The sequence below is a fragment of the Ursus maritimus genome, unplaced genomic scaffold, assembly GCF_017311325.1.
Source record: "Ursus maritimus isolate PB19 unplaced genomic scaffold, ASM1731132v1 scaffold_23, whole genome shotgun sequence".
Classification (NCBI taxonomy): domain Eukaryota; kingdom Metazoa; phylum Chordata; class Mammalia; order Carnivora; family Ursidae; genus Ursus; species Ursus maritimus.
In genome coordinates this window covers 29,896,257-29,909,665 of record NW_024424786.1, presented here as the reverse complement: position 1 = coordinate 29,909,665, position 13,409 = coordinate 29,896,257, and the positions used below count along the sequence as shown (strand labels likewise).

Sequence of the window (13,409 nt, the reverse complement as noted above, 5' to 3'; positions counted from 1 at the left end):
TGGCTGGCCCCAGGAAGGGTCCTGTCAGATGGAGGCAGAAACGCGGGTGCCTGGTACTGTGGAGAGGAGTCTACAAGGTCAGGGTCGAGGCGGAGCTCTCCGAGGTGCTGAAGCCTCCCGACTCGGTCCCGCGGACGCCCCAGCCGCGGACTCCCGGACCCTCCCGCTCCGCACAGGCAAGGCCCCAAGTCCCCAGGCCTCGACCCATGAGGTTCCCGGAGACCTCAAGAGACCGCTCGCCCTCTGGGGTCTCGTTCCGGGCTCCGCCCCGGGTGACCTTGGGCACTCAGCTTTCCTTCACAGGCATCAGTGAACTCGCCCTCCAGGCCGCGGCTGGCTGGGTGGCGCGTCCCATCCCGGGGCTCGAGAGAGGATGCGCACCCCTTCCCCGACCTGGAGATCGGGAGCCGGGAGCCGAGAGCCGGACGGCGGGGGTAGGGGGCCGGGCAGAGGTTGTGTGCGATGGGCGGGCTCCTCTCTCCCCGGCGGACTGTTGCCTGTCTTCTCTCTCCAACTCCTTCCTAGGCCCCGACGGCGCCCCTCTTCTCGGGCAGCCCGGCGGCCGACCTGCGGCCCGGAGGCTGGAAACTGGCGGCCCTGGGCTCTCTGCCCCGACGGAACTGTGACGGCTGAGCCGACCCCACCCACCCGTAACCTCTTGTTTGGGTCAAACACTCGCGCCTCCGAGGTCCCACTGTGAGCGGGGCCCTGTAGAGAGGGAAGTCCAGGCGGGGCGCGAGACCACCTCCAGAGCCCGGGTGCTTGGTCAGAGCGGAGGCGGAGAGCGCAGCCAGACGGGGCTGCCAGCTCCCTCCCCAGCCCGCGAGGGGGCGCCGCGTCCCCATGACAACGCGGACACCCCACCCCACCCCCCCCACCCCAGCCTCCCGGGAGGGCAGCGCCCCCCGCTAAACCGTACTGCCAACCGTGGGCGGTGCCCCCACAGTGGCCGAGAGGGGAGCTGTCGGCCGGCTCTAGTGAGGGCCGCGCGTAGCTGGGGTCCCCGACGCCCCGGGTGGTGCCCCCTGCGCGTCGCAGTTGGGTGGCCGGCCCGGGGCGGGCGGCGCGGCCCCACCAGGATTGGCTGCTTCCCCGTGACATCACGCGGCTCGGGGAAAAGTGCGAGCGTGAGCGCGAGTCGAAGCCACAGCGCCGGGAGCTGCGGGCGGAGCAGGGGCCGCCCCTCGGCACCCCGTCCCCGCCCCCGGCCCGCGGCCCGGCCGCGCGCCCCGCCCGCTAGCCCGCGGGCCGCCCGCTGGTCCCGCCGTCTGTCAGGTGCGAGGGGACCGGGGCGGAGGTGTCTGGTAAGTGACTCCGCGGCGGCGCGGGGGCGGGGGGACTCGGTTGGGGGAGAAGGACGTGGGGCTCCAGACCCTCTGAGGCTCCCCGGAGGCGGGTCCCACTGGGACGGGGCCCAAGGCTCCTTGGGGGAAGAGCGCGGTGCTGGGAGCTGCACAGAGCCCGAGGGTGAGGGGCCCCGCTGGAAGAAAGACCCGGAGTCTCGGAAGCTTCTCCAGGTGCGCCTCTGGGAAGGAATGGACATTCAGGAGGTCGGGGGAGGGGTGCCCGCCCACAGCCCTCAAGGCGCCAGGGGCAGCCGTCGGGGGCGGGACCCTGCACTCCAGCCCTCCCACTGGCAGCTCTGGAGGGCTCCAGGCTCTGGAGCCCTAAGGAGCCTTTTTCCCGCCTGTCTCCCCGCCCCCCACCTCCGGTGCTGCCAGCCCACTCCTGTCCGTGAAGTCCTCCATCCGCGACCTTGAACCCCGACGGAAATACCCCTACCCTTTCCTGGCGCCCCTCCCCCACTCTAGGACTATACCCTGTTGTTGTCCAGGCTCCGGAGCCCGGGAGAGCGGGAGCCAAGCCCTGACCCAGTGGCAGAAGTGTCAGGCGCAATGTCGATGCCAAATCCCCTGAGCCCCTTTTCCCTCCTGTGAACTCTTGAGTCTCTTCTCCCGCCCCAGGGACGGATCCAGGGCCCACGGCCTTCCTGGAGCCCTAAAGTGAATGCAATGCCTAAGAACCAAGGACCCACACCCCAACCCCCTCCCCACGGCGTCCAGAGCACGCGCTCCCTTCTCGTCCGGAAAAGGGGGGGGGCTCCAGAACCCGGGAAAGCACAGTGCCCACGCCCAGAGGCTGCAGGAACTGCGTGCTAGGGGGTTGGGGGGAGGGCGGGGCACCGGAGAGCCAGGGCCCCATCGACCAGGAAGGAGACCTGGCGGAGCCTCCCGATGAGCCCAATAATAACTCTGAACCCGGCCCTCGAGGTCCGCCCAGGCCCAGGGCTCGAGAAACCGGGTGCCCACTCTAGCCGCTGGGGCCAGACTCCGGCGGGGTGCAGGGTTAGAAGTGTAGGAGGGGAAGAATCTTACACTCAACTGACCTAAGCCCCAGCTGGGCTTCCCCGTTTTGAGGGTGCTGCCGGTTCACTCCCGCGTTCAGTCTGGTCACCCTTTGGCCATAAGGCTCCGTGGGCACGCTGAGCTGAGCCAGGTGTCCTGTAAGGCCAGTGGGGCGACTCCAGCAGCGGCCCCTGGACAGAAGTCAGTCCCAGGCTGCGATTCCACACCGCAACGTTGGGGACCTAGACACCACTGGGCGCTGCCTGAGATGATGTCCCAAGGTCAGGGGGCCCGATGCAGTCCAGATTGTAGTCTGGCCGCGACCCTTCCCCACCCACAAGCGGAGCACGATCCAGACTCTGGCTCCAGACTCGATTTTCTCTGCGCTGAGACAGCGAAAGTCTGAGTTGAGTCTCCTGGCAGGGCCGTTTGGACCCGGGCAGGTCACCTACTGAGGGCCCTGAATTTGCTCCTGTGCACAAACTCACAGGTAACAGGCATACCCGAGTCGTGTGTATCCCCCAGGCCACAGCACCCCGGGGCCGCACACGCACGCACAAGCACGTGTCCACATGGCACTGGCCTGCTCACGCGCACACGGGCCCGCTGGTATCCAGGCGTGGCCGAGCGCGCACACACGCACATGCAGACAGCTACTCGCTTCTACTCGCGCTCCCCAGTAATCACACATAAACAGAACTCGCACTCGCCTTCCCGCCCACACGTTCCTCGGCGGGGCCGGGTGGAAACCGGGCGCCCTTAACTTTCCCACCACTGAACCCGCGCGGAGCCGAGGGCAGCTCCCGGGCAGGGGCCTGGCAAGGGGGTGGGGGGGAAACCACGTCCTTCCCCCTGGGAGGCCCTGCCCTGGAGCCTCCTCTGTGTTCTCGGTCGCGTTGGAGTTGGGGCCGGTGGCGAAGAGCAGCCGCCCGCCCGAAGTCCGGAGCTGACACCCAGGGCTCGACATTGCCATCTAGCGGTGTGCACAGCCCTGGGCAGCGGCTGCTTGCCTCCCCAGATCTCGGGCGGGCCTGGATGGCAGAGAAAGCATGGCTGCGGGGAAACCCGAGGGGTCCAGAAAGACGGTGGGGCAGGAGGCGGCGAGACACCATGCCTCACCCTTTCTGCCGCTGGCAGCTTCCCCTAGCGGACCCAAAGCGGGACTAAACCACCTGTCACCCCCTTGGAGACAAGATGTCCCCCATGGAGATAAGAGGTCCCTTCTCTTCTGGGAAAGCTAAGTGGGAGAGCCGGCAGGGAGTGGGTGGGGACCCTTAGTTCTTTGGTTTTGAGCAGTGGACAGCAGAGGCAGGAAATCAACCTGAGACAGGCTGAGATTGAGAAGGTGCCTCCTGGGTTCTAATCCTGCCCCCCACTACACACTGGATGACTTTGGGCAAGTTAATTAACATGATCCTCATCTGTAAGAAGATACTAACATCAGTGAGATGGGGATATACTAACAGTACCTGCCTTATCAGGCTTCTGTAAGGATTAACCAGATAATCTATATAAAAAGCTCAGAGGGATTCCTGACTCCTAGTTAACACTCAATAAACAAGGGCTATTATGTTTCTCATATTTGGCACCTCCAGCCCCATTCCCATCTCGCTGGCCTGCGTCCTGGAGCTGAGAGGCTGAAGCAGGGCTTTCCTCGGAGCTGGGGGACAGATACGTCTGGCCCACCCTGCACCTGCTTGCACCTGCCTGGGGGAGGGCGGCCTCTCCAAGCTGGCCGCTTTTGCCCTCCCAGCTCAGAGGGTGGCACCTGAAGCTCTCAAAGCGGAGACGGGCTGTCAGAGACCCCAGAGAGGGTGGTATTGAGTCTTTGCCCTTGACTCATGTGTGACCTTGGAGATGGCAACACCCCTCCTTGAGCGTCTCCTCCTGAGAACCACAGATTCGGACAAGTGAAAGTGAACTGCCAGGCCAGGAGGCTGGGGCTGTGTCTGCAGAGGCCAATGAGGGGGGTGGAGGCCAGGAATAGGCAGGGTGTCACCCCGGCACTTGCCTCCAGCCTCTGGTGCATTTTCATGCTGCAGATGGAAAGTTTAGTTGCTGATCCCCATAGCTTTTCCTGAGGGGTCCTGGGACCCAGCCCTCTCTATTTTGCAAATGAGAAAGAGAGGGGCCAGAAGGTGAGGTGGCTGGTGTAAAGCCAGGACCCTGCTGGCCTTGGAGCCTGGGCTGCTGGGTGAATGCTCCTTCCTCCACACTGGCTGCCTCTCCCTCTCTCTCTCTCTCTCACACACAGACGCTGTGTATACGACAGTGCGCGGGGCTGGCGGGGCTGGGATGGGGCCCGTGTGCGTGTGTGTAATGGTGCGCATGTTGGCGGGTGTGAAGGAGGCTGGGCTGAACGGCTGCCCTGGCACAGCGCGCTGGGCGTGGGCCTCTCTCACGTGTATGGGAGAGGAAGGCGGGGGAGAGATGAAGAGGAACCTGGGTGGGAGGGGGTGCAGGCTCAGGGGAGGGGCCGTGGGCTTGGGGGGTCCCCGCTGGGGTGCCCTCGGTGTGTCCTGGTGGGCCAGGGGGTGCCCTTGGGCTGGCCGCAGGCTCCCCTGCAGCATTCCCCCTCTTCTCTCTGGGACACTCTGGGTCTCCTTTGGGTTCCCAGTCAGGCTGAGGGCTGGCCCCGGCCCCTTGGAAGCCATGTATCTTTCCTTGGCTGATAGGCCTTCTCTGACTCCCCCTGGTCCTCACTCAGCCCCTGACTGTGGACAGTCCCTACTGCCCCTGCACTGAGTGCTCCCCACCCCCACCCTGGGGCTGAGAGAGGGAGCTCGGGGGAGGGGATGCCACAGTGGTATGTACCTCCCTGGCCCCTCTACATGGCCCTCTCCTGGTCCTCAGGGGTTCCCCACCCCAGGCCACCCCTAGTCATCCCAGGATCCTTCCCCAAGGTGGCATCACTGGCTCCTGTGGCTCTTTGGGCCTCCCTCTGCCAGAACCCTTAGCTCTGGGACAGCAGCAGGACGTCAAGGACTCGTGGAGCCTTGGGCGGGTTATTTAACATCTCTGTGCCTCAGTTTCCTCACCTGGAAATAGTGAAAAATAAAGGTTTCTACTTCACAGTCTTGTTGTGAGGAAGAAATTAATTAATACTGATAAAAAGTACAGAAAGTGCCGGACACTTAGTAGACAATAAGTGTTAGCTGCTAATATATATTCTTGCCAGTGTCCCCAGTGCCATCTGGAAGGATGGAGGACAGGTCCCTTGGTGATGTTTGGTTACAAAATGACGGAGGAGGTGAATGAACGCTTTTTTTTTTTTTTTAAGATTTTATTTATTTATTTGACAGAGAGAGAGAGACAGCCAGCGAGAGAGGGAACACAAGCAGGGGGAGTGGGAGAGGAAGAAGCAGGCTCCCATCAGAGGAGCCCAATGTGGGGCTCGATCCCAGAACGCTGGGATCACACCGTGAGCCAAAGGCAGACGCTCAACGACTGAGCCACCCAGGCGCCCCTGAATGAACGCTTCTGACCAGAGCTACTCGGACCACTGAAGCCCCTCCCCATTGTATCTCTGGGCCCCGCACACACTGGCCTTCTGTCTGTGCCCCACACGTGCCCCAGGGCCTTTGCTCTGGCCATTGCCCCCGACTAAAACACCTCCGCGGCTCTTCACAAGGCTGCCTCCTTACCGTTGTCCAGTCCCCTCCTTGGAGAGGCCTTTACTGATCACCCAGCAAGGAAGCATCCCTGTCTGTCCTCTGACTCACTCACTATACCGTTGCCCTGCCTTGTCTTCCCTCTAGCCCTTTTTTTGTGGCTCACGTGTTCCTCTGTGTGCCCCAATCAGGCTGTAAGCTCCGTGAGGGTGGGGGCCGTGTGCGTCTCAATCACTTCTGTAACTCCTGCACCCAGATCGGTGCTTGCACACAGCAGGCGCTCACTACGTGACGAATGCGTGAAGAAATGGGCACGCGATGGGACAGAGTTCTCTGAGGCTCTGCAGGATGAATCCTCTGTCACCTCGAGTTACCCCTCTAAACCGCTTCAACAGCTCACCCCTTCCTCTCTCCTTCCTCCTGCAGAAGCGGCCCGCCCACCACTGCTCCCCAAAATGGCCAACTTCACACCAGTCAATGGCAGCTCCGGCAACCAGTCTGTACGCTTGGTCACATCAACCCATAACCGCTACGAGACAGTGGAGATGGTATTCATCGCCACGGTGACGGGTTCCTTGAGCCTGGTGACTGTCGTGGGCAACATCCTGGTGATGCTGTCTATCAAGGTCAACAGGCAGCTGCAGACAGTCAACAACTACTTCCTCTTCAGCCTGGCGTGCGCCGACCTCATCATAGGCGCTTTCTCCATGAACCTCTACACCGTGTACATCATCAAGGGCTACTGGCCCCTGGGCGCCGTGGTCTGTGACCTGTGGCTGGCCCTGGACTACGTGGTGAGCAACGCCTCCGTCATGAACCTTCTCATCATCAGCTTCGACCGGTACTTCTGCGTCACCAAGCCCCTCACCTACCCCGCCCGGCGCACCACCAAGATGGCGGGCCTCATGATCGCCGCCGCCTGGGTGCTGTCCTTCGTGCTCTGGGCGCCCGCCATCTTGTTCTGGCAGTTCGTGGTGGGCAAGCGGACGGTGCCGGACAACCAGTGCTTCATCCAGTTCCTGTCCAACCCCGCGGTGACCTTCGGCACGGCCATCGCGGCCTTCTACCTGCCCGTGGTCATCATGACGGTGCTCTACATCCACATCTCCCTGGCCAGTCGCAGCCGGGTGCACAAGCACCGGCCCGAAGGCCCCAAGGAGAAGAAGGCCAAGACCCTGGCCTTCCTCAAGAGCCCCCTGATGAAGCAGAGCCTCAAGAAGGCCCCGCCCGGGGAGGCGGCCCCGGAGGAGCTGCGCAACGGCAAGCTGGAGGAGGCCCCGCCCCCGGTGCTGCCGCCCCCGCCGCGCCCGGTGGCCGACAAGGACACGTCCAACGAATCCAGCTCCGGCAGCGCCACGCACAACACCAAGGAACGCCCACCCACGGAGCTGTCGACCACAGAGGCCACCACGCCGGCCCTGCCCGCCCCTCCCCTACAGCCTCGGGCCCTCAACCCCGCCTCCAAATGGTCCAAGATCCAGATTGTGACGAAGCAGACTGGCAATGAGTGTGTGACAGCCATCGAGATCGTTCCGGCCACGCCCGCTGGCATGCGTCCAGCGGCCAACGTGGCCCGCAAGTTCGCCAGCATTGCCCGCAACCAGGTGCGCAAGAAGCGGCAGATGGCGGCCCGGGAGCGCAAGGTGACGCGGACCATCTTTGCCATTCTGCTGGCCTTCATCCTCACCTGGACGCCCTACAACGTCATGGTCCTGGTGAACACCTTCTGCCAGAGCTGCATTCCCGACACAGTGTGGTCCATCGGCTACTGGCTCTGCTACGTCAACAGCACCATCAACCCCGCCTGCTACGCCCTCTGCAATGCCACCTTTAAAAAGACCTTCAGGCACCTGCTGCTGTGCCAGTATCGGAACATCGGCACTGCCAGGTAGGCAGGCGGGGTGCCACAGAAGGTGCTGGTGGTCACGTGTGTGCACTGAGCCATGTGGTCTCTCACGTGGCTGTCGGGGAGAGATCTGGAAGCATCTCTCCGTGTTCACGTTCACTGAAGAGAACTGAGGTCCCCAAGACCCCCGTGAGGCTCAGGAAGAAGCTCTGGCTGGATTCAGAGAGACCAGATCTCCGCTCATGCTGAGGAGGGTCAGCCCCAGAAGCGTCTGAACCAAGACTTTCCGGCCCACCTCCGCTGCCCCGCCTCAGGGAGCTGGGAGGGACTGGCCTTTTGGGGCACCCACCCCACTGTGACCAACCAGCATGGCTGGAAGAATGGACAGCTGGAGGGGAGCAAAAGCCCAGGATCCCCTTGGGAGGAGCAAAGGAGCCGATGCTTGGGAAAGGAGGGGCAGGATAGGGTCCCCCCATTCTGCTGTAGTTGGTGCTTTCCCCCTGCTGCACCCCGCATGTAGGCCCAGCCCCTCCTCCCGGGTCCCATTCCAGGGGCAGAGCTCTCCCCTTGCTGCAGCTACTCGGCCAGGTGCTGGTTGGGTGGGCTAGCTGGCCAGGCACTGTGGGCTCTCAGGCACCCCCCACCCCCACCCCCGCCGCCAGCACTGTCCTGGTCACTGTCAGGACGGGGCAGCTGGGAGGTCAGGGTCTCACACTCAGGAACTGAGGTCTGCCTTCCTGTGGTCCCATGCTGAGCAGAGGCCCCCTCCCCCACTTCTGAAGAGCCACCCAGCAGGCTTCTGTAGTGTGAGAGAGGCTGAGAGAATGGGGGCAGACTCAACCCACACAGGATTCAGTGAGGGGGGCGGTGAAGCAGGCACGCAGCCCCCATCTCTTTTTTCCCAACGGATGGAACCTTCTATTGGTAGTGGGCTCTACCAAAAGACCTTTGCTTGAGAGTGGCTGAGATGAGGATTGTCTGTTCTAGGGAGCCTTCTGGGTTCCCTCCCAGCCCTGGTGTGGCCCCTGGAAAGACCAGACTGACAGGCTCAGGGGACTGGATGGGGGCACCCTTTCAGGAGTCAGTAGGGGCCCTGGAAGCAATTTTCATAACCATTCTGCTTTTTCCATGAGCTCTGGGGAGCACTCACCGCCAAGCCCCCGGCCCCCTGAAAGCCACAGTCCCTACCGCCTTCCCTTTCCTTCACAAGTTCCTACCCCAACAAATTACCACAGCAAACTCCCTGGGTTGGGGCTTTTATATATTAAAGGAAAAGCTTTTATTGGGAAAAAAAAAAAGAAAAACCACGACGGTTTATTTATTTCTCAGTAATGGCATCTTTGTGGGGGAGAACAAAAAGGGGTACCGGGAATCACATCCCTCTCGGGCAGGAGGCTCAAGCTGTCCACAATCCCCTGTCCTACCCCATTTGGGACACTTGGGGGTGGGGGTGGAGGGATGAAAGGGAAGAAGCAGGGTATGATTGATAAAGCTAACGAGTAGACAAAAGGCACTGGTAGGTTAGATCTTGGGCCTGTGGGAGGGAGGGCACTGGCCCCGGGCTCCTTGGCATCCAGACCTGGCTGCTAGTCCTTTCCCTTCCCTTTCTTGGCTGTAAAACAAGCAAGAAATAACGTGTTAGCTGAGTTCAGGTGACCTAGTGGAGACCCCCATATATACATTAGGGAGAAAATCCTGCCCCCTAGTGGCTGCAGATCAGCTGACCCGGTAGCCCGTGGGAGAGCGCAGCCATATTGATGCCGGACCTGCCCCACACCAACTTCTGTACTTTCACTGAGGCTAGGAAAATCTTCAAGTTCTTGGTCCCCGCAGCCCTCAGCCTCCACCTGCTCACCTAACAATTGGGCTGGTTCACCTCTGCCCTGATGGCCTCTCTGGGCTGCTGTGAATCAGGTATGGGCTAAGGGATGGCGGGAGTGTGGACGGTGACGTCCTTCTGATACTAGAAACGACCCAAGCTGACCAAACGTTCCCTCTGGCAGGGGAGACGACAAAGCCAAGCCCTTCCAGGGCAACTCCCCGAATCCTAAGCAAAAGGCCCCAACAGAACAGAGCGAGCTTGTCCTTCCATTTGGGCCAGAAGGATTTAGTAACTCCTGAGCACCTTCTGTGGGCACCCTCAGTACCTGCCCACCTAAGGTATCTCCACAGACAGGAAAACCGAGGGCAGAGATGTCAAGAAGCCACCTGCCACAGCCCAAAACTTCAGGCTTAACCATGCCCTTTCACAGGTGGTGGCAGCCCCCACCTGTGACCCCACACCCTCCCCCACTGCCCTGACCTTTGGCCTTGGCTTTGGTCTTGGGGGTGCAGGGCTTGGTCACGCGGATGGTCTCCTGGCACTGGGCATTGTACCGCGCCTTCTTCAGGGTGCCTTGGCGGGCTTTGGTGCCCGTGCCCCCATCACACGCCCCCCAGCTCTCAAACTTGTACTTGCAGTCGGCTGGCGAGAGAGCGTCCCGGGTCAGACCTGGGCAGCCAGTGGCTGGAGGCCACAGACGTGCCCAGGTTTCGGCGAGGCCGTGCCCCGCCTCTCCTGCCCCCCACATGCGCCCCACCTCACCTCCAAACTCCTTCTTCCAGTTGCAAGGCACCCTGCACCGGATGCGCTGAGTCTGGGACCCACAGGTACCCTCGCGGAAACCCACGCCGCAGTCCTTGCTGCTGGGGGTGCAGGGCCCCCAGGTCCACTCCGCGCACTCGCTCCCCGGGCCACCCTTCTTCACTTTGTCTAAGACGCACGGGGAACGGAGCTCAGACTCACTCGGGGACAGCTTCCTGGGGTCCTGGCCTCGGAACTCCGGCGGCCAGGCCCGAGGCGGCCGGCCTCACCGGCCCGTCTCTAGCCCTCCTTCAGTCCCCCACACCCCGTTATCACCTTTCTTTTTGGCCCCCGCGGAGGTGAGCGCCAGCAGGGTGAGGAGGGCGAGGAGGAGGAAGCCTCGGTGCTGCATCCTGCAGGGGAGAGGTCGGGTCAGAGCCCCCTGCCCGCCCCCTTCCCCACGGGGGGCCGCGCGCCCGCACGTCCCAGCCCCGTCCCCACTCTCCAGGCCCACGGGCCGCGGCGGCGGCGGGAGCGCTCTGGGGTTGGCCCCTCGTCGCTAGCCGGGGCGCACAGCCCGAGGCGTCTCCTTGGGGGCGGTCTGGAGCCCAGGACGCCGCTCAGACCCCCACCCCGCCTCCGGGCCTCGGGTCGCCTGGGGCCCAGCGGGCGAGGGGTCGAGGCCGCCGCCGCACGTCCGCCGGGGCCCTTGCGCGCTCACTCGCTCGCTGCCGGCGGTGCTGCGCTCCCTCCCGCGCCGGGCCCGTCCCGCTCCGGCCGCCGCGGCCCCTTTTGTCTCCAGAACCGGTCTGAGCCGGTCACATGGGCCCCCGCCCCCTCTCCGCCCCCCCACCCCCACCGGGGAAGGACCTGCCCCGCCCCCTCCCCCTCAAACCCGCGCCGCCCCCGGACCCCGACGTCCCCGCCTCCGCTCCCGCCCCGCGCCCCCGGCGCTTCTGCCCCGGCTTCCCGCCGCGGGTCCCCGCACCCCCCGTTCGCCCCGCGCGGGCCGTCCGCGCTCGGACGACGGGCTCTGCCGGTCCTCCATCTTCCGAGCCCGGGGTCTGCCGGCCCCAGGCCTCTGTCCTGCCCTGGCTACCCCGGCCTCTGCCGCAGCCCCAGCTTTCCGCCGCCGCCTCTGCCCCCACGGCGGGACCATTCTCTTTCCACGCTGGATGCCCGCCTTCCTTCCCGGGGAGGGAAGACTGGGAGGATGGCGACTGGGAGGGAGCTCGGAGCCCCGGGGGTGTCACGGATCCCGGCGCTCGGCGCGGGGCCCGCGTTCCGGCGTGTGTGCGGCTCCGTCCCCCGATGACTGTTTAACCCCGTCGAGGACCGGCCGTCTGCGCCCCCTTGGCTGCTGGGGAAGGAGCGCCAGCCCCCACCTCGGGTCGCTTCGCCGAGTGTGCAGGAAGCCGCTCTGCTCAGTGTTCGGGGAGCCCCAGAGAAAGCGCCTGGGCTCGGGGGACCCGGACGACGCCGCGCCCTTCAGGAGCGCAGGTTTTCGGGGGCGGGAGCTGGGGGAAGTTGGGGGAGGAGGAGGCCGCAGGCCTGGATTTGGTGAGGCTTGGTTGCTGACAAGAGCCGTCTGAGAAGTTCCAGACCCAGCCGAGGCGGCGGCTGCAAATGCCCACCCCTTCCAACCCTGGGGCCTCGGTATCGCCTCACCCGATCCCCTAAACAGCAAAGCAACGGAGGCCTGGGGGAGGGGGCTTACCCAAGGCCCCAGGGCAAAGGGGCCAAAGAATCCAGGCCTCGCCCCCCGCCCCACCTCTCTTTCACTTTCATTGTTATCGTCCCTGCGGGAAGCGGGAAGCGAGAGGAAATCGGCTCCTCCCCCGGCCCCGCCGAGCCTTGCAGCCAGGCAGAGGTCAGGTCCCGGGCAGGCCCTGAGACCCCACCCCCAAACGGGAACCAGGACCCCCCCAGAAAAGGGTCTGGGCCCAGGTTGTCCAGTACCCCCCCCACCCCCCGCCACCAGACCCCGCTACTTCTGGAAGACCTCCACCGCAAGAAAAGAAAAGCAGAAAGGAAAAAAATCCACTTTACTGAGTCACACCCAGCTGTAAACATGTCACCACGAGAGCCCCACTCCAACCCCCAAGCCACACAGTCGGCGGCGATGAAATGACTGGGTACACGGGGAGGGTCTCCGGGGGTCGGCGCCAAGCAGGGCAGCGGGCAGGCCAACGCAGCAGGCTCTGTGTTTCCGGGAGGAAGCCCTGGGAAGGGTGGGGTCAGGGCAGGAGAGAGGGCCCAAGCTGCCAGGAGGCTCCGAGTCTGGGCCCTAACGGACCAGGTGGCTTAGGCAGCCTTTTCCCGAAGGCTCCCAAGCCCCACTGCCCTCCCCCTCTGCCCCTACGCCCCAGGGAGGGCACCCGCTGCAGTGAGGGTGAGGGCTGCCCTGAAGTGGTCCAGCCCCAGTCCCCCAAAGGCCTGCCCGGCCCAGTCCAGTTTCCTGTTCCTCCGTCAGCCCTGGGTCAGGCTGGGGCCTCAGGGGGACAGGTGAGATTCCCCCAGCTCCTCAGAGTCCAGCCCTAGGCCTGGGAGGCTCCTCAGGGGGCAGCACGGGGCTCCTTCCCTGGGGCCCGGGTCCCCCCGTGGTAGTCCGACTGGAATGTGGCAGTGCGGTGGGCCGATGAGGGGGCTCCTCCTCTGGCTGGCCCTGTCCCTCCAGCTGCCCTGGCCTTGGCCTCACAGCTACACGGCTGTCTCCTGGTCCTCCCGCTGGATCATCTGGTAGTGCTGCCGGTTCTCCAGGTAGGCAGCGAGCTCCGTGTCCTGGGCCTTCTCGGCCCGCTGCCGCGGAGTGTCGCCCTGGGTGAGGGGGGAGCTGCCATCAGTCCCAGGGCCTTAGGCAAGGGCAGGGGACCTTCCCTCCAGGTGGCCACTGAGGAAAGGAAAAGCTTCAAAGGACAGTTGTGGGCTCCCGCCCCAAAACACCCCCTCGCCACCGCAGGCTCAGGTTTCTGAGTCTGGACTCCGGTCGGTGCTGGCTGAAGGACAGCTTCCAGTCCTAAGAGGTGGCTCTCCGCCATGGCTCC

At 64.0% G+C, this 13,409-nt stretch overlaps 2 protein-coding genes across 6 annotated transcripts in view; one reads left to right on the top strand and one right to left on the bottom strand.

Moving 5' to 3' along the window:
- The first annotated feature begins 1,200 nt into the window (after positions 1–1,200).
- CHRM4 (cholinergic receptor muscarinic 4) lies at positions 1,201–9,100 on the top strand. The gene is made up of 2 exons (XM_040639023.1): positions 1,201–1,304; positions 6,383–9,100. Exon 2 carries the CDS (start codon positions 6,412–6,414, stop codon positions 7,846–7,848), a length of 1,437 nt encoding a protein of 478 aa, XP_040494957.1. The 5' UTR covers positions 1,201–1,304; positions 6,383–6,411; the 3' UTR covers positions 7,849–9,100.
- The window catches only part of MDK (midkine), a 5,079-nt gene continuing 749 nt past the window's right edge, over positions 9,080–13,409 (bottom strand). For 2 of the 5 annotated variants that reach the window (XM_040639027.1, XM_008701039.2), the window contains exons 2-5: positions 10,702–10,778; positions 10,387–10,554; positions 10,105–10,266; positions 9,080–9,414 (exon numbers count right to left, since the gene is read on the bottom strand). In XM_040639027.1, the coding sequence (XP_040494961.1) occupies positions 9,389–9,414; positions 10,105–10,266; positions 10,387–10,554; positions 10,702–10,777 (432 nt within the window). In that variant the 5' untranslated portion in view covers position 10,778 and the 3' untranslated portion in view covers positions 9,080–9,388. Of the gene's footprint in view, positions 9,415–10,104; positions 10,267–10,386; positions 10,555–10,701; positions 10,779–11,086; positions 11,196–11,750; positions 11,906–12,082; positions 12,176–13,409 lie in introns of those variants that run through there. The other 3 variants (XM_040639024.1, XM_040639026.1, XM_040639025.1) reach the window with 3 other exon arrangements.